At 50.6% G+C, this 19,888-nt stretch overlaps 1 protein-coding gene across 1 annotated transcript; it reads right to left on the bottom strand.

Moving 5' to 3' along the window:
• Positions 1-284: 284 nt before the first annotated feature.
• On the bottom strand, positions 285-19,598 carry IGFBP5 (insulin like growth factor binding protein 5). Its single transcript, XM_030952183.1, has 4 exons — positions 18,276-19,598; positions 1,229-1,455; positions 960-1,079; positions 285-588 (listed from the first exon to the last, which is right to left on the bottom strand). Exons 1-4 carry the CDS (start codon positions 18,604-18,606, stop codon positions 457-459), a joined length of 810 nt encoding a protein of 269 aa, XP_030808043.1. The 5' UTR covers positions 18,607-19,598; the 3' UTR covers positions 285-456.
• Between the last annotated feature and the right edge of the window lie 290 nt (positions 19,599-19,888).

Genomic DNA, 19,888 nt, shown 5'->3' with positions numbered 1-19,888 from the left:
AGCGTTGGGGAGAGGTGCAGGATGGCAGAGTGGCCATGGCTGGTTTGTCTCTGGCTCTATCCTTTCCTTGCTGAGTCCTTGTTGTCAAAAGGCTGTTGTAGATTCCGAGTCCTCAGTTTCTTCAGGGTTTATTTTTCTCTCTTCTCTTTTTTTCCTTTTCTCTTCTTTCTTTTCTCTTCTTTTTTCTTTTCTTCTCTTTTTTAATTTTCTTTTTTCTTTTCTCTTTTTTCTTTCTTTTCTCTCTTTTTACTTTTCCTTACTTCTCTCCTTTCTTTCTTTCCCTCTTTCCCTTTCTGTTTTTTTCATTTTTCTTCCTGTCTCTTTTTTCTTTTCCTTTCTTTTTTCGTCTTACATGAGATGAAAGGAATCGGAGTCCCGGGGCGTGGGGAGGTGCGGAGGGGAGGGTGGAAGGGAGTCTGGATAGATAGTGATGGGGTGGAGGGAGGGGATGTGGCTTCACTCCACATTGCTGCTGTCAAACGCGTGGCACTGCAGGTCTCCGCTCAGGAAGTCAGTCCCCGGCAGCTTCATGCCGTACTTGTCCACACACCAACACAACCCACGCTTCCGGCCCCGGGAGGGCTTGCACTGGGGAGACACCCAAGGGCAGAGATCAGAAACGAGCCACCAGATGCTGTGTGGCTCCCTCCCTGGGGACCAGGCCTCAGCCCTTTCACACCAGCAATGCAATCCCCATGGTAGGATCTGGCTCCTGCTCTCTGCTTTCAGCACTATCCCAGCCCAGGGCTCTCTGACTTTCCCCCCTCCCTCACCAGCTCCTTCAGGATGCTTACTTCAAGCCAGATGGCACTTGGAGCCATCAGCAAGGCCACCCATCACTAATTGTGTCTGGAGATGCTTGCAGCAATACCCAGACTAACCCAGAAATGGAAAAACCTCCATCCTTCCCACCCAGGGCAGTGGCAGAGAAAAGCCTTCCTGGGTGGGGAACATCTTACCTGCTTCCTCTTGTAGAAGCCCTTGCGGTCACAGTTGGGGAGGTGGACAGCGCGGGGGACCATCCGCTGGCTGCTCTTCAGCTCCTGCAGGGACGCCTCCATGTGCCTGCGGCATGGGCCCTGCACACAGGGAGATAAATGTGAGAAGGGGAGCACCTCACAGAACCTTCCAGCTGCAAGAGCCCCCAGGTCCCCCTCCACTAGGGGTAAAAGCCCTCCACAGTCACCTTCCCATGGGAGCGTCATGGAGGGAAGGTGAAGGCACCCACCAGCTCAAACTCCTGCCGGAGCTCGGGGATGACCACACGAGGGTGAGCCGTGTTCTCAGCCATGCCCACGAACTTTGCCAGGGTCAGCTTCTTCCGACGGTCCTTCTTCAGGGCTTCAGCCTTGAGCTCAGAGAGGCGCCCGTGCTTGGGCCGGTAGGCCTTGGGCGGGTAGGTCTCCTCTGTCATCTCCGATGTGGTCGGCTCCTCATGCTCCCGGGACTCCCGTTCTGCAAGGGATGGGGTATCAAACTGTCATGTCTCCGTGAGATGAATCGGGCTTGCTTTTGCACAGGGACCCTCCTGCCCAACCCCAAAGAGAGCTTTGGACCAGGCAGGATGAAAACAAATAACCAAAGGAAACCCTTTCTCAGCTGCTGCCTACAGCCCTGGCTTTATCCTACTATGTGGGACTTCACAAGTTTTTTGTGTGACCTCTGAGCTTGGGACAGGAAGCTGTCTAGAGAGCATGGAGGAGTCAGAGGTCTAAGATGCATTTCTACATACAAGGGCCATCATTTTTTTTTTGTGGAAAAAGACCAGTATGAGGGTCATCCAACCTCCAGGGCCAGGTGACACATAAATGAGACAGAGAAGCCCCTGTTTATTCATGCTGAGAGGATTAAGTGACGAGTTCATACTTCACCCTGCCTTAAGAAGGCAAGAGCACAAGCCAGGAATGCTTGAAGATGAGACAATTCCAAAGCCAAGGTCAATCACACAGCACAGCCACCACGTGGCTGGGCAGACATTTCAGCAGTGATACCAAAGATGTGGCTGACAAATGCTGGGATCTCCAGGGTCCTCAGCTTGCAGCCCCACTCATGGGATCAAACCAGCTCCCATCTGCTGGCACACACCCAGCAGCCAGCAAAGCCAAGGGTAACACTGCCAAGTAATGCTGCCTGACTGCCACTGATGGTACTGACAGCAAAGGGGGAACATGTTTAGGTTCTGTCCATGGCACTCATGTTCCTGTAGACCCCCCTAGCACAACCTCTGCTGGCAGGATGCAGTTAGGAGCCCTGAGCAGTTATATATAGGAGCAACCTGGTGACAGTCTAAACTTAGATGACTTGTGACATTTAGTACAACCACCAGAGTGAAAAAGGGTTATTTCTCGACTAAATTTGAATACAGTTTAAAGGTCCTGAGGTTCCTGGTCTCCTGACCCCTGGGTCCCCAGTTGTCTGGTGTTGATGACAAGTCTGTGCTGGGACCAGCAAGTGACCATGAGGAAACTCACTGCAGCAGAAGGAGAGCATCAGAGTAGCTGAAATCTGTCCCTGAACAGCATCTCTTGCAATATCTATGCCAGTGAACCCAGATCATCCCCTCCTACAGGAGGGAAAAAGGCTCAGGATTAAAATAAAAGCAGATATACGCCCCCAACAAGGCAAGCAGGATTCTTTCTGCAGATCGACTGCTTCCTGGAGCCCAGATGCAGCACCAGGAGGGAGAAAGGTGAAGAGGATGCCACTGCTGCCCAGGGATGCCTGAGGATGCCCAGTGGGGGGGACAGATGAGATGCTTAGTGGCAGATGGCAGTGCCAGACTGTCCCACACACCTCAGCTGAGGGGTTTGGAGGTGACTGAGTGTCACTGGGTCACTGGGTGCCCCAGCCGACCACAGGTATAAGTCTCCTATTCCTCCTTGCCAAGGGGACCTTGCACTCTCACAGCAAAAAACTGAAAGTTTCTCATGGCCACTTATTTATTGAAGTGGCCCTTTGTTTTTTCTGTTTCCACAAGAACAGCACTGGATGAGCATCCCCAATTCTACACTCTCCTAACTGCCAAGAGCAACATAAACAATCCCCTGTACCATCCCCAGGACTCATGTGGCTTTCCAGATAGGAGAATTTTGCCATTTTACCCCTTGATGCTTATTTATTATGGGTTTTTATTCCTTGTGCAGGATTCAACTGCCTGCACAGATCAGGGCTCCTCTACTCTAAGAGGATGACAGAGAGGGGATAAAGAAGAAACTGAGTAAACTGGAAATTACTCCCCAGATAATGAAACAATACAAGGTGCAGCTGAAGTGCTTCCTTTGCCTCAAAAGATATTCTGGCAACTCAAGGTCTGAAAGAAGAACAGAGGCATCTGCAGTGACTAAGCCCTTCTTATAGCAGTGAAACACGCAGTGTTCTGTCCCAGGAATCCCCTCTGGCACCCACATCCAGGGCTGGAGAAGGTGCTGCCAGAGTGCCTCCCTGGGCTGCCCTACAGTAATCAAGGGAAGTTTCACATTGGTGCTGGCAAACCCCCAGTAACACAGGAGAGGCACAACTCATGACCTCCGCAATAACAAACAAGTGAGGCACAGCTTCTTAGGGCAATCCTAACAAATAAAAACAAGTAACAAATAAAGGATACAAGGCAGTGAGGATTCAGTACAGGGTGTCCAGTCCTCAGAACTCAGCATGCAACGGGTGTCTGCAGCAGCTCAGACTGCTCACATGGTCAGCAGCTTTACCCCCTTGCAAGCACCTTATCCCTTCTCTCTCTGCAAGCTGCCAGCAAGCCAGAGTGAGCTGGGGACTAATGTGGAGCCCTTTCAGCAAGGATAGATGGGAGCCACAGGAGCCCTGTGCTCTTGCAGATAACTGATGTGCACTAAAAGCTGCTCAGATCCCAACCCAAGTCTGGTGCTTTCTGCAGGGCTGAAAAAGCACCTGGAACTGACCCCCTTTGCTTTCCCTGGCAGGCATGCGTTCCCCCTCAAGTGGGAACATATGTTTGGGATGTCACACAAAAAAGGGTTAGAAGTGATGGGACTCCTTCATCTGTGACTCAGCAGTGGCATCTAGCTTGGGTTTTTATATCCCAGTGATAACTCCATGGATGCCTTGAAGGGATCCCTTTCCTCCATCCTCTTATGTTTTTTATAGCCTAATTTCCTTCAACAACAAGGCTGATGCAACCCCTTCTTCTAACAAGCCAATTTTGGCAAACTGAAGGGCAGAGGACTCTCACAGAAACTCCTGACAAGCTCAGGGCAGCTGATAAGGGGCCTTCCCAGTGCCAAGAGGAGAGGGAAAGGCAGAGCTGGGGCATGCAGCACCCATGCAGCCCCTCCCTTCTCTTCCTGGCTGGCCCATCCACCTTCACCTGCAGCTGCCCACTGCCATCAGACCAGACACATCAGCATCCCCAGAGCTCCTGCACCCACCTGCCCATCCTCACCCACCAGCTCATTCATTACCCTCTGTCTGCCCCCAGGCTGGCTCATGGCAGGCAGCATTTGGCATCGCTGTGCCTCCGTGCCTGAGGAGATGCTGGCAGGAGCAACGCCCAGTTTCACCAAATGAGCCCTGCTTGTGTGGAAGACTCAGGAAGGAGTTTGGGCTAGAGTTCCTCCTCCCTCACTGTCAGGTTCTGGCCTGCCACACAGCCCCTTCCTGCCTACTCCCATCTGCCTGCCAGCCTGGTGGCCACCTGCAGAGGCACAGCTGCCTGTCTGGGGACACAAGGCATGGGCAAAGCACGCTGCATCCCTGTGGGCTCAGGGCATGGGCAGGCAGGCCCTACTCACGGTGTCCCCAGATGAGGGACAGTGGGCAGCAAAAGGTGGGTGGCTTGTACAATGTCATTCCTTCTCCCCACAACTCAGGAGGGGATCACCTCCCACCAGAGGTCCCAAGCTTACTGGCACAGAAAAATGACACAAAAGAATGACATTGCTAGCCAAGCTGAGGATACTGGGCTGGCTTGGAGGTGACACATGGGCTGAAGCCACCTCAAAGGGATGTTGACCCTACAGCCAAGGCAGGAGAGTGAACTCAGCTCAGAGCCACTCCATGGCTTCATGTCTAGTCTGATCCACTGTTGCCCAGGGAAAGAGGGGCAAGCATCTGGAAAGGCTCTTGACCCAGGCCAGGCCAAAAGGACTGTGCTGTTGATGAGCCCTGGGACAAAGAAAATTCCCACAGCAGAGTATGGGATGTCCTATGCCCTGGGCTGAGGCACAGTGTCTTCTCCCCACTCCAGGCTAGCCAGTGGAAACTTCCTAACAGGAATAATTTCCAACTGTCCCCTGCAGAAGGGAAGGGGAGTAGCAAAATACCAGGCACTGTTTCTGGGAAGCCACAAATTGCTCCTGCCTGGCTGCCTGCTGTCCTTAAGAGATACCACCCAGGGCAGACTACACATTATTCTGCCCTGCATCAAAACCCAGCCTGGTGCTCCTGGCTTCAGATGCTTTGGAACCATGTGACCCATAAGGTGGTGGGTGCGCTCACACGGGGGAGCAGAGTGTGTGGGAACACTGCATCCCTGCCTGCTGACATTACAGAGTGGAACACAAAACTTTTTCCAAATGGCTGGGAGGCTCAAATTTTTGTAACACATTTCCATTGGTTTCTGGCAGAAAGGATCTATTGACTGCTGCTCCTAATGAACCGTACTCGTTACAGCCACAGCCCACTGCTAGAGGACTTGCTGTCCTGTTTAACACCACCCCCAAAAGCCACATGCACCGAAGAAGTACATGCACAACCACAGCACAATCCTGCTAAACAGCCCTCTTGATTATTATCACGATCATTATTATTTACAGCATAGGCACTAACATAATACGCCACTTAAGCAGGAAGGTGTTGGAGAAAGACTTAATGGGGATCTCAGTTAAACCTCTAGCACAAGAACAACAAAAATGTTACTTGTAGAGACTCTGAGAATTTGTCGAGTCCTTCCTCTGCCCCGAACTCAGCCATCTCTGTTCAGAGGTGCTCATTGCATATGGGGCTTATACAGGAATTCCGTTCTTAGGTACCTGGCTGGAAAAACCCTGAGTATTTTCCCCAGCTGCCCTCCCCATTTGTTGCCCACTCCGGAGGAGGGGACATGCTTGACCTACATCAAAACTTCCTGGCACTGGTAAGCAAACTTGTCCCTGACCTGGACTTGCCATGATGGGAAAATAAAAATTCCTCCTTCCTGGTCAACACACAGAGACAGCCACTGTGTTTGTATTCTCAAGATGCAGGCAGGGAAGGGATTAATGCAGGCAAGGAAGAGATGCAAAGAGAGGAGAGTCATCTCATCTTGCACCCTTTGGCAGCTGGAGAGTACAACTGAGCAAAAGCATTCCTGAGCTCCCCAGAGGCCACCAGACTCAGCCCAGGCAGAAGCCCAGGAGCTTTCACCCGCCTAATGAAGAACAGCTCGCTGACATTCCTGTCCCAGGCACAGCCCCCACCGTGGTGGTGACCGGCCCCCAGCCCTGCTGGGTTGGTCAGTGAGCAGCCCAGGCGCTGTGCCTGTGCTGGGGTCACTGCTGAGACCACCGCCCTGGTGAGGTCAGGCAGTGAGCTCAGGCAGCTCAGCCTGAGGCCATCTGGCACCTAGTGGAGGTGGAGCAGCCAGGGTTGAGGATGGAGGCTACAGCCAGTTCCTCCACTAGCCCAGGGTGTTGTCTGCTGGAGAGCCAGCTGCAATGTGCCTTGGACTCTGAATGAACTTTTGTGCTTTGGTGGGGTCTTGGCATCAAGCCGGTGCAGTCTGTCTGGCAGGGACTGGTGAGGGAGCATACTGGTAATGCTTGTAGGTGATGAGAGGCTCAAATGAGACACCACACACCAAGAAGGACAGAATAACAGCAGCCCCGCTGCGACTGCCACCCCACCTCTCACAAGTCTCAGCAACGTGCAACAGACACTTAAATCTATGTCACATAACACCCAAATGTAACACTGAGGTGTTCTGGATGGCCAAACTCCATGTGTAAGTCATTGCAGAGATGCTGCACCCTCCAAATTGTGACCAGCCCCATCATCTGGCTTGGGTTATGATTTTAGGGTGGAACTAAAGTCGAGACTCCTGTGACTCCAGTGATCACACTTAAGCCTCCAAAGGTCTGAAGTTAAGAAAGGTAACTCCCACCAGCTCTTCAGTCTTGGTCCCCTGGAAGCCTGTGATGTAGTTCCCATGGGCCATGCTGTTTTACAGACACAGGAGCAGTAGTAAGAAGACACAGACCCTATTTCATGCCCTGGGAATTAGGAACTTCAATAGCTGTCAAAGGCAGCAAAACACTTTTGTGATTTGCAGAGTGTGGAAGGAAGTGTTTAGCAGTCAAAGCACTGTGAAGTGCTCCCAGAAACTCCCACTCTGCCCCACCACACCCAGTCACCTACCAAAGACAGATGATCAGAATCCAATCAGTCCATGGCTCAAAAGCCACACATGCTTTTGGAAGAGGGGCTCCAGGGTATTCCAGTATCCTACACCCCTGTGACAACATGGTGGAAGTTGATGAGACCTCACTGCCTTGTTCCACTGAGACACCTTTTAAGGGAAGGATATGCATCAGTAAGGCCAAGCTCAGAGAAGAGATGGAAAAGCATTCAGAGAGTTGGCTTGGAAGGCTAGGACTTATCTCCATTTCCTTAAGCCAAGAGCCAGGAGGATGCTTGGAAACAGCTCAAGAACACCTGAAGAGCCTCAGAGAACAAGCACTGATGGCAGAGGGATGCGCTATTCTGTGGCATTTTTTTTAAAGTAATTGTTTGGGCTTTGCTGAACTAGTCTGGAAGACCAGCTCTTTCTCAGGTGATTAATGTCTCCTCAGCAGAAACCTGTGGATACAGATTCTGCTGTATCAGCCAGGGCTCACCTGCAGAGCGTGAATATCAGGTGCTTGGGCTGCCCCCAGGTTCACACAGGATTCATGGGAAAGGGAGATCATCAACCTGATGACCTCTGTGTCCTCATACAGATCTGGATGGGGGAGAAATGCAGCTCAGCATGTGGGAAAGGAGCTCTCAAGGGAACCAGCTCATGTTTTGGTCTGCTCTGGAAGTGCAGAACCTATCTGTAGGAGTGGATCTCTGGATTAGCATGACTTCGCAGTGACAGCAAATGCCACGGAGGTGTGAGAGGTACATCTATGGGAACTGGAAGCTTAAGGAAGGATCTGTGTTGCTATGCGCACATGGTACTTTCCTGAGTTGTCCTTCTTTACTGCAGTCACAAAATAAAACTCTCTAAGAGTAACTCTGTAGAGCAAGGAGAAAAGCAGGTTTGGATATGGGGAGTTTCATGATGGAAGCTCCTTCCCTACACATTGCTAGCTGTCAGTTCAGCAGTCTCCAAGCACCCATGCTGTGCTGGAAGAGCCAAGCTTGGGCACCAGCTGGTGGGCTAGACTGGTGCTGCCTTGAGATGTAACAATAAAGACTGCGGCTGAACAGGTGTTGTCTTTGTCTCTTTCCAAGGACCTCCCAAATCTGTTTACCATCAGTTCTCCATGCAGGTGTGGGAGTTTGCAAGGCACATACAAGACACACCAAGACCCGGTGACGGTCTGAGTCAACAGGCAGCGTAGCCAGAGACTCTGGGTTCTCATGACAATGATTTCTGTCCAAGAGAGAGCCCAAAATGTCTAACCAATAAAAGAATTGGGAAACTTTCCAGAGTTTCACTCTCCAGTAAGATGATGAGCAAACGTCCATCCATTTAATTAAATGATGCTGATGTGCACCATCTTGAAAAACTGCAGACACTCTGTTGCTAGATAGCTGCTTATATCAGCCTGACATTTCCTGAACAAAGTTATCTTCCAGAGAACTGAACTGGCAAGTGGAGCGGAAGGAAGTATTGCAGGACTGGATTTATATCAAGAAGCTCCTGTTGCTGATGCACTGATGATAGGAAGATAAAACGTATTTCCTTCACATCATCTGGAGACTGCAGATGTTCACCATTCCATATGTTGAAACTGCAGAAGAAGCTGAGAGCTGAATTATGACCCACAGAAATCTAAATAAATCATCTTTCAATATCAGAGTGACCAAGACATATTCTCCCTTCCTGGAAAGGATGAAGTAATTCAGCCTTTCTTAGTCTCGCATCTTTTCCAATAAATCCATCCGAGCAGCAGATTTCATTGGTTGCAGTAAAGGAGGCAAAACCCATACCAAGCTGTCAAGAAACTAAGAGCAGGAAAGATTAAAAAAGAAAAACTCAGAGGAGACTGCATGACAGTCTCTGCCTAACTAAGGGTGAGGAATATCTGGTTTAGCTCCTGCAAGGCATCACTGAATTGTTTACCAGCAGTTTCTCCATAGGGCTTATTTGTGACAAAAAGATGAGAACACATATGCTTTAAGGTTTTCCGAATGAAAATAAAAAGTTGTTCGATCATCTGACCACCTGAGATGACTTGGAAAAAATCTTCCTGAGCCCACAGAAATGAAGGAGGCGTGATGTGTCCATCAGCTGTCATTATTGCATGAAAAAGAAGCAGGCAGGGGGACTTTTATGCAGGTAGCTCAACATCAGCAGTGAAGGAAGTGTAACCAGGGAGAAGGAATAAGGAATTTGCCCTCCTGGACTCTGTGGGGCTTATCTTTAAAACTCAGGTGAAGAGTGGTACCAATACACGAGACATCAAGAAATGTGGACTTAAAAGCAGGTGCTGCCAGGATGCTTGCCCCTTGCTCACCACAAAGAAACAGGAAAAGGCCCATCAAGGTGGAGTGTGGAGATGCAGCTGTGTGAGGTGTTGGACAAGAACTGTTACAACATCAAAAGTATTTCAGGTGTGCAGTTGTTATTGCAAGTTCCAGCCTAGCCTGGATTAACTTCTAGGCCTTCAGCCTCACTTTCACAGTTTTGCCTTAAACCAGATGGAAAAGCTGTGTGAGATCATCCATTGCTCATCTCTGTGTCAGCACCAGATGACACATCATCACATGTACCGTCCATCCTGACTACTACCACCTCTGAGGGATGAAATTTCCAACCTCTGCCCTCAGGACTCCTTTCTTTATGGCTCACTCTCTCTAAAAGCCTTTGCCTGCAGTAGGCCTGGATGTTATTTAATCTCTCAGTCCACCTAAGTAGGACCACAAAAAAGTACCAGTAGCTTGACATTCACAATCAGACAATATTGATAAGGAGAAATTTCCCCAAGCTTGATCCTAATGGGTGACTCTTGCCTCTCTTAGCCATTTTCCTCCCTGTACTGCTGCATACATTAGCAATTTCTTTTGGTCCAACACAATGCAAAGACGCTTTTGAATGTTAAAAAAATCCCAGTGGGTATCTTGATGGACAAAAGGGTATAGACCTTCATTTTGGGGTCTGAAATTCCGTGAAAGACAACTGATCGCCCCTTGCCACAGATCTAGAGCCTTTCTGGAATGATAAAATCCTTGTTGCACTTTGTTGTTTCTCCTGCAATCTCAGGCCACTGCTGCTTTTACAAAACCAAATAACTGGCCACTTAAATGGTCATGAAATGATGCAGTAAAATTTCACCCACATCTACTATTTCATCAGGAAAGAAGGATACACAAGTAAAAGTATGACTGTATGTCACTTTGTATTTAGAAAAAATATCTTAAGACATGTAATAATATCTTAAGATATGTAGTTGTGGCAGCAGCATAATTGACTGCTGGACAGCTATAGGACAGGTATAAGACAATTCTTCTGCAATTCTTCCCTAGTAAAACTTTTCTTCTTTTCCAGCATGTTCTTTAAATTAGGAAGTGAAAGCCAGGTTCCATAGTTTTCACTGGCTTATTTAATTACAGATTTTCATCATTAGTCTAACACATAACATCTGATTTCTTAAGCATGAATAATAAATGTCTCTGTTGATTTAATTGTCCTCTGATGAATCCCATCTGTATTTGGAAAAATAAAATATTTCTACTATTTTTCTACAAAAAAGAATGATGAATATTAGCCAACTTTGCCCCCAAAGTTACCTTTAAGAAACATTCCTTCTTCTGTTTAGCTAGGCAATCATTTCCCTACGGATCTGTCAGGATTACTTTCTTGCCCTTAAATAGCAACCAGACAACTCATCTCCATCAACATAACAATTATCTCCATCATCAAGCCAGCTGTGTCCATCCAACAAGCAAACAAACCAAACTGCAACAACACCCCTCCAGGCTCAAAGCTGCAAAGAGCTCTCCAGCCCTACCAGAGCCAACAGCCTTTGCTTCAGCCCCACAGTCCTTCAAGGACTGAGGCAGCTGGTTCCCAGTCAGGGGAGAGGTGCCCAAAAGCCTTTGATTCTTTGGCCCTAGAGGAAAGGTGCTCAGCATCCTGCAGGATCAAGGTCTGCCAGTTTTCTGAGGGAGATATTGATCCCCCATTCCCACATTCTGCATGGAAGAGACAGTACCACCGGGGTGGAGTTACAATGAAAAATGATGGGAATATCTGAGGGGTCTGGAGAATAAGGGCAATAGTGAGAGCAAGGCCTTGTGCACATGCAAACAAGAAATGCCCACTGACTTCAGGATAAATTTAACATGCCTTCTCAAAGTTTAATCTGTTGACCAGAGCCTCTCTCTCACACATATCCTGGAAACATCATAGACAGAAGACTTACCAAAACATGCTGAGAAATGGATTCCTTGAGGGCAAATTTGCTCACAGCAATTTGCAAATCACCAAGAGCCCCAAATTTCTGCAAACAAATTATGCTGGCTCCTGCTGAGATGAACTTCAAGCAGTGGATTGACATGAACACTAAGGGGTCCTCTCAGATCACTAGCATCAAAGAGCCACCTCAAAAACAACATCTTGCTGAGAGTTGCCTTGGCTACACAGCTGAAGGAACACAGTGTCTTGTGGGGGTTGAGTGGTAAGGGGATGGGGGATGTCACCAGATATGGCGGGACCCTTCCAGGATGACCTGAGGCGTGAATCATGAACTGTGCCCAGTGTTCTTAAATGGGCAGCCCCAGGATCCAGGAGTGCCGGCACAACTGTTCCCCCACTCCATGTCCTTGCCCTGTTTATCACCCTGGGGAGACCCAGTGTGGAGGCTCACGCTCACTGGACCCAGTGGGCCAGGTCTTAGGGGATTCCAGCATGGGGGGTCAGGTATCCCTCTCCTTCTCACCAGCAGAGCCTCCTCATACTTTGGCTATTCCAGTCCTGATGGTAAACAGACAGCATCTACTTTTTCCCTGTAAAAAGCCTCCTTATAAACAACTAGGTGGTTATCAGGCTGACTGCCAGTGAGTTCACACAGGCTAAAGATGATCTTTGGATCATCTCTGACCTCTGCATCCATCATGTCATTGGGTCGTGTAGCTTCCTCTGCTCAGTGCTGGAGGCTGTTTCTCCTGCCCTCAGTTGCTGCATTTCAGCAAATGTGCCATTTTTTCCCAATTCAGTTCTTCTTTCACACTTTCCTGAAGGCCAGTTGCTGCTGCCTGGGCATGCAGAAGTTTGCAGGATCCCAGAGATCTCAGTGCCCCTGGCCCCATCTCCTTCCACCTATGACACCAGCAACCACTGCTCTGGCAGACGGACTGGCTGTCACTTGCAAGGCACAAATTCACACCTTCACTGGGAAGAATTTGCTTATTTGACATGGGAAAATTTGCCCTCAAGAAATCTCTCAGTGTATTATCTTAGTCTAGCCAGAAAACACAAGCCACCTCCAAACAGAGGGGGTGAGTTTGGATCCACACAGCTGGCTGAGAGGAGGATAGATCTTGCATCTATCTCCTTCCTCACCTCCCATTGTTTGATATGCTCACCTGGTGCATCTCATTTCTGAGCCCTCAGTGGGAGGAGAGGATAGGCTGATCTGTATGCCAGTATCTAATCTTCATGGCAAAATACGATGTGCCAGTCATAACCAGAACCCCTGCATCTAAGAGAGGTTTGTGTGTGCTGCCTGGAAACCATTCTGCCTCCAGAGACAAGAATGCTCCGTGTGTGTGCTTGCACACATTAAATGTTTATGCAGGCGTGTGTGGGCGTGTGAACACGGGTACGTGTGTGCATATGCTCACATGCATATCTTCCCTGTGCATATTAATGCTGCTGCTCTGCAGCCCACATCGAGGGGCAGGTGTGCTCCAGACAAATTCTCTACTTATGTCTGGCCTTGAATTTGCACTACTAAGTGCTTGGGTTAAAAAAAAAAAAAAAAAAGAAGGGGAGGCAAGGATTTGCTGTGCCATGGGCGCTTTTATGCTTTTATCTGCTCTGTGAGTTAGCACAGCGAAACGAGCTACAACTGTTCCTAGCGGCTCACCCAGCTGCGAGGAGGACGGCAAGCCCCGGAGGGGATGAGGTTCCCGCCACCCTTCCCAGGCTGCTCCCAGGATTTTCAGTTTGCATGAAGAGTTTTTAAGGAAGCGCTGCTGCTGCATCTGCGGCTCCCGGGCCCGGGCAAGCAGCGCTTCCAGCCGTCGTTAGGAGGAAGCAGAGCACCGCGCTCCGCGTGCGGCAGCGCTGGGCGCCGCCTCTCCTCCTCTTCCTCCCCCTCTGCCCCGACACGTGTGACAAACTAAGCGACAGGAGACACCGGGGGATGTCTTGAAGCTGGCACAGAAGGTACCCAGTCTTTCCTGCCCCCTTTTGTCAAGCCTGAGGGGACATCCCGCAGTGAAGCAAACGCTTCCAGTCGCACATGACTGTGCTCAAGTCACTGACGTGCCAAAGCCGCGACGATCATCTGGGCTCAGGATGCTGCTGCTGCTGCTTAAGTATGACACAAGGAGGCACAATGGCCCCCCCCAGCATCCCTCAAGTTTGCAGAGGCTCCCGTTTGAGAGCAGCCCCTGCTCTCCGCTGTGGTGGTGCAAGCTCTGGAGGGGCTCCCTGCGCTGACCTGGAGTGGGTCCAGGGCTGTGTGGAAGCTCGGGGCCAGCTCTATCACTCATGCACGCACGCACGCACAGAGCCACGTCTTTTCTCCGGTGAACTCTGCTGGCACTCGGCAGGAATTTCATTTGGATCAACTACTTAATATTCTCTCTCCTGCCTTAGAAACCAGGCTGCCGAAAAATCCTTCCAGCCAAGGCCCCTCCTTTCCTGTTTGAACCACCCCATCCCTTCCTCCCCCGTACACACACACACCGCAGAAACCCAGCTCTCTTGCTGGCACCTGATGGATTTCACTCCCGCTCTCTATTTTTTTTTAAATATATTGTTATTGAAACTCCAGATCAAAAGAAAAAATGGAGATTTTCCTGTTTTATGTCTGAGGTTTTGCAGGCCTGTTGATACTAGCTTTCACCTTGACAGCTCGGAGCTGCTCTGCACAATGGACGTGCGGCTCGCACCAGCCGGGTCCCTCCCGCAGTGACATGTGCACAAGCCAGCGCATCCCTGCTCCCATGACCCCTGCCCTCACCCTCACCCCGGAGCTCGGCATGGAGCTGCCCACCTGCCTCCCCACATCCCCTCTGCTCACCCCTAAAGCCCCGCATCCCCAAATGCAGAGCAGGAGAGTACGGGAAGGGGGAATGGGGTGGGGGAAAATATGTTGGGGAGCAACAAAGGACAGCACTGAACACAAGCTGCAGGAAATCTGTGCTCAGCAGCACTTCTCCTCCTCCACCTTTCAGCTGACGCTGCAAAGATGATTTTCTTAGGGCTAATTCTGCAAGCCCTCCCCTTTCCCCTCCTGGTTATCGTTGGCTCACGGTTTCATAAGGAAACTTGCCAAGTCTTGCTCGCTTTCTAGAAAGAGGGCAGGAATGAGAGAGAAGGAAATATTTGACAACCTTTGTTTTTCCATGAGCGTTTTTAGGGCAGCAGGCTCCAATCTGTGCCCTCCGCTCCCTGGTGCTCAGCCTGACCTTGCTGTCTCAGCAGGAGGAAGTCTGGCAGGAGCACAGGGGAGAAAAATGGAAAGACATGGTATATTTCAAAGGAAACCTAAACAAAACAGAGAAAACCCAGAATCCTGCAGCCTGTGCCATAAATGAAGCTCATTCATGTTTTTTTTTAGCAGGAACAGTCAATTGCAGACGTGATGTTTGGCTTTAAGTAAAGGACAGTGTCTGACTGTTGTGGGAGGAAGGACTACAGGGACCATCCTTAAAATCCATCCATCTACTTAAAACAAGTCCTACTAAAGCTCTTTAATCCCACACTTGCTTTCATTTCAGACATATGAACAAGCCAGGAGGACATTCTGCTCATTACCTGTGGCATTCCTCTGTACCACTGCCCTGCATACATATGAAGAAACTGAGGCATGCTACCTGCAAGCATCTTGTCCCCAGGCAAGACATCTGCTCTGCAGGAGAGCTAAGCCTGGCCTCCCAGGCTCTGGCTCTTGCAGTACTGCTCAATGCATTTCTACCTTGTCCATAAGGAGGAAAGCATCTGCAATTTTAAACTTGGCCAGCATGAGGGCAGAAATAGATAGAAATGCAGTTTGATCTAGTCCTCACCACTGTCACATAGTTTATTCTGCAGAGTGCTGATTTTTTCTCAGCAGTTCGCAGCTCAGGGCCAATTTTGGTCATTGATAGATGGGAGGGCCAGGCCAGCTTCCCCAGTGCACGGTCCCTGTGCTGCTAACCAAACTGGCAGAGGCCAGAAAGTTCAAGTCAAACTTAATTTCTTTTCTTGCCCTGTTGCTTAGAAACATGCCTATGAAAATATACTTTGTTCTCACACACTACCAGTCAAATGCCAAGTGACTTTTTTTTCCCCTCTCCCATCCGCAGGAATTCCTGATTTATTTTTTATTTCTATTTGCAATTGCATAAATCTCAAGAGGAGCCTGCTGGTCTCCTGTGGCTTCTTGCAGCAGCCTTTCCAATCCAGGCTCATCTGCTGTCTGCGAACAAAACCTGTCGAAAAGAGGCCCCTGCGGCACTTGGGGAGTCCAAACTGGAAGCGCAGGTAGTGCCACGGGGTTGGTTTGCACGACAAACCTGCCACCGCTTTCCTGTCCCTCTCCTTGCTCATTCAATGGGTGTTGAATCCCAAGAAAATCAAAAGCAGTGGAATTACAAGGGCCCTGGCTAAAGTTTTCACACAAAGCACCTGCTAAAGGACCAGTTTCCTTGGGAGGTGCGAGGCAGGTGAAACGGAAGGATATTCATGCTGGGAGCCAAGTGCCAAAGTTTTTTCAGGTGCCTGAATGGGGCACCCTCAGCACAGGCACAGGGATGGGCCCTGCTCTCCTGCTGGGTTTCAGCTGCATGGCTTTGCCTTCCCAGCCGCACTGCCTGCCCCTGGCCACGCACACACACGTGCAGAGTAAATAAACACCAGCATGACGCACTCCGGGATACTTGGCCTATCTCTGCTGACAGTGGTTACTGCCCAGCTTCCTGGGCTCCCCAGCAGGAACGTGGCTCCTGGCCTCACCCTCTGCTCCCTGTGCAGGTCAGCTCCCAACCCTCATATCTTACAGCTGCCCTTCAAAAAAACCAAGCTCAGCTTTGCTGTTTCTAGCTGATTAAAGGGAGTTTGGACAGCTGATGTCGTTCGAGGGAGGGGGGAAGTTATTACACACAGAATTTGGTTTTGCTCTGAAGGATGGTGTGTAGCAACGCAACCACTGCCTGCAAGCAGCAAAGGGGAAAAATAATAAAAGCATCACAATTTATTAGGTGCTGGAAAGGAGAAACGGATTCCCGTTGCATGGGTATAAGCAGACGCTTGCTAACAAGTAGAAATGACTGTTTCATGGACCAAAAAAAGTGAGGGTTTCTGGTTGTTTTGTTTTTTTTTTTCTGCCAAGTGGTCTCCTGGACATGCAGACACCCTCCCTACCTCCCTTCACACCGTGGCAGAAATATGGATGTACTTGGAGGAATACAGGGAACCTGTCCTCACATGAGCTACAGGATCCAGAAATGGGAGTGAAATGAGTGTCAAAATGAAGGAGCGCTTTCTTTCATGCTTTTGTCACGTGCAAGACACAAACACTTCAGAAGCTTGGCCTTGCACTGGTGCTGCCATGCTCGCCTTCATGCTTGCTTTTAACCTGTTCTTGCCCGTATTAGCCACACCACCGTTATTTTTTGCAAACGCATATCCTGTCCCTAATGCACCTGCTCTCTTCATCTCCCTGATTTAAAGCCCATTGCCCAACAAAGATGTCCAGCAGCTGGCAGGCAGAAAGAGCAGGCTGTAGTGATTCCAAGGAGGAAGTGTGAGGCAGAGCAACAAACCTGGGGGTGGCTGAGGACTTTGGGAACGGCCTGCTGCTTGAAAGGAGATGCCCTGCTCTCCTCTGTACTTCAATCTGCAGAGATCAGCTCAGGCCCCAGAGCAAGGTGGAGGATATGGTGATAGAAAGTTGTCAGGGAGAGGGTTGAAGACAGGGATGCAGGAAAGATGTAAAGGATGTAATTGGGGAAGGACTGGGATGCAGTTGTGACTAAAAGGGTGCATCTGGGAAGTGGGGAAAGAAAACCCTTCCACTGGAGATGGGACAATCAAGAGGTGGTGATGGAAGGCAGGGTGGGGGCTCTGAGATGATGCAACAGGAGGTTTGACCAGAGCACAGATGGAAAGAAGGATGGGAAAAGTGGCAGGGGGCATGGAAGAACAGCTAGGGGGATGGAAAAGTACCCACAAAGATGGAAAAGCAACTGTGGGTGTGGGTGGAAGGACATCTAGAAAGATGTGAAAGTAGCTGGAAAGGTGGAAAGGCAATGGGGGGGGTGAAAGAGCAGCGGGAGAAGTGGTGGTGGTGGAGTAGCAGACAGAAATGATAGAAAAGCAACCGGGGGCTTGGAAAAGTTGCTCGTGGAGGGGGTGGGGAAGAGAGAGAATGGGGAAGTAGCTGGGAAAATAGAACAGCAGCCAGGGTATGTAATTGTGTGAGAGAAAGAGAAAAGTCAGGCAGAAAGGCAGAAAAGTAGCCACAAAGATGGAAAAGCAGCTGCTGGTGGTGCAGGGGAATGGAGGAGCCGGGAAGGCGAAAAAGCACATGGCGGGGGAGGGGTGGAGGGGGGATGGAAAACCGGGCGGAAAGATGGAAAAGTAGCCGGGAAGGCGGCAAAGTAAGTGGGAGCATGGAAAAGCACCCGGAAAGATGGAAAAGCAGCCGGCGGGATGGGAAAGCAGCGGCGGGGGCAGGGAAGAGCAGCCAGTGGGAGGGAGCAGAAAAGCAAGCGGAAAGATGGAAAGGGAGCCGGAAAGACGGAAAAGCAAGCGGAGGGTCATGGAAGAGCACCCGGAACGAGGGAAAACGCAGCCGGGAGCTGGCGGTGGGGTGGAAAAAGCAGGCGGAAAGATGGAGAAGGAGCCGGCAGGGCGGATAAGCATCCGGGAGGGCTGCGGATGGAGGATCGGGGTCACTCACCGGCCTTGGCTTGCTCGCGGTAGCTCTTCTCGCTGAGGCAGACGGCGGTGCCGTGGAGCAGGGCGTGCAGCGGCTTCTCCTCGCCCTGGCGCGGGAGGCAGCGCAGCCCGCGGGCGCAGCGCTCGGTGTAGACGCCGCAGGGCTGCCCGGCGGGCAGGGCGCAGGTGAGGCAGCAGCCGCAGCCCGGCTCCTTCACCAGCTCGCAGCCCAGCGGCGACGGCGGGCAGAGCGACAGCGCCTTGGCATCGCAGGGCTCGCACTGCACGAAGGAGCCCAGGCACCGCGACAGCCCCGGGCAGGCGCCCAGCAGCACCAGGAGCCGCAGCAGCATCGCGGCGGGGATGCTGCGGGACGGGGCGCGGGGGGCTGCCGGGAGCGGGCGGCGCTGGCTGTCCGCTTGCCCCTTCGGGGGCCAAAAAAAAAAAAAAAAAAAAAAAAAAAGGAAAAAAATTAAAAGAAAAAATTAAAGAATTTTAAAAAATAAAATTCAAAAAGGAAAGCGCAGCCCCTGCTTGCAGGCGCCCCACTCTGGGGGTTATTCTCGGGGTGCGAGACCCTCCTGCTTTTCTTTTGGAGCTGGGAGAGGGGGGACGTCTAGATTTCCTTTTTTTGTCTTTTTTTTTCTCCCCACCGTTTCTCCTTTCAGCTTTTTCTCTCCTCGAAAGGGGGAATTCGCACCCGCGATCCGCGGGAGCGCAAAAAGGAGGCAGGGAAGGAAGGGGGGAAAGGGAGCGAAGCCTGCAGGGGTTGCACAGCCTACAGGTTGCAGGGGGAGGCGTGGGGGAGCAGGGGTGTTTGGGGAGGTGGGACGGCGATTTCACACACTCGCTCACTCACGCGCACACTCACACTCTTCCCAAAGGGCTGGGAGGAGGCAGGTTGGGAAGGGAGCAAAGTTCCTTGAAAACCAGTGTCCTGCTAATAATGCATCAAAGCAGTCAAGAGCAGAAGGAAAAAAAAAAAAAAAAAAACGCAGGAGAAGGAAGAGGGGATGCAAAGCTCCCCTCCCCTCCCTCTTCTTCTGCAGGAGGAAAAGTCTCTCCCGACGCAGCGAGCTGCTGGGAAGCTTGGTATGAAGCAAAGTTGTGTTTCGATCGGCTCTGTTCAACTCTCCCGCTTTCCTCTTCCAAGATTTGCAAAGAAAAAAAAAGACCAAAAGAGTCAAAAAAAGGAAAAGTTTTCTGCAAAGTTGGAGTGTTTTGTTGCAAAGTCGGCAGAGGAGCGGTAAAAAATCAGGGGGAAAGGAAAAAAAAAAGAGGAAAAAAATCCACTTTGTAGATCTCCCAACACTTTTCCCCTGGAGAAGTTTCTAAAGAGACTGAATACTGCAGAACAGGCTGTCTTTTAAATAGACTGCCTCTGGCTGCCTGCCAGCCCCTCGCTGCAATTTGAGATCCCAATGACACCTCAGCTTGACTAGGTGCCAGCAGCGAGGGCCCTATCAGTGCGCGCTCGGGCCGTGGGGGTGGGGTGCGCAGCTCCTGACTTCTGGGCTTCAAACCCCGGGCAGTGATCAAGGATAATATTATGAGGAGAGACAAGGGGAGGAGGAGGGGGAAGGGGAAGCCGAGGACTGGAAGGCGGGGGGGTTGGTGGGGGAAAGTTCAGATCTT

Source organism: Camarhynchus parvulus, chromosome 7 (assembly GCF_901933205.1).
Source record: "Camarhynchus parvulus chromosome 7, STF_HiC, whole genome shotgun sequence".
NCBI classification, from domain to species: Eukaryota; Metazoa; Chordata; class Aves; order Passeriformes; family Thraupidae; genus Camarhynchus; species Camarhynchus parvulus.
Note: the sequence above shows the minus strand (reverse complement) of the source record. Positions and strands in the feature narration are given on the sequence as shown.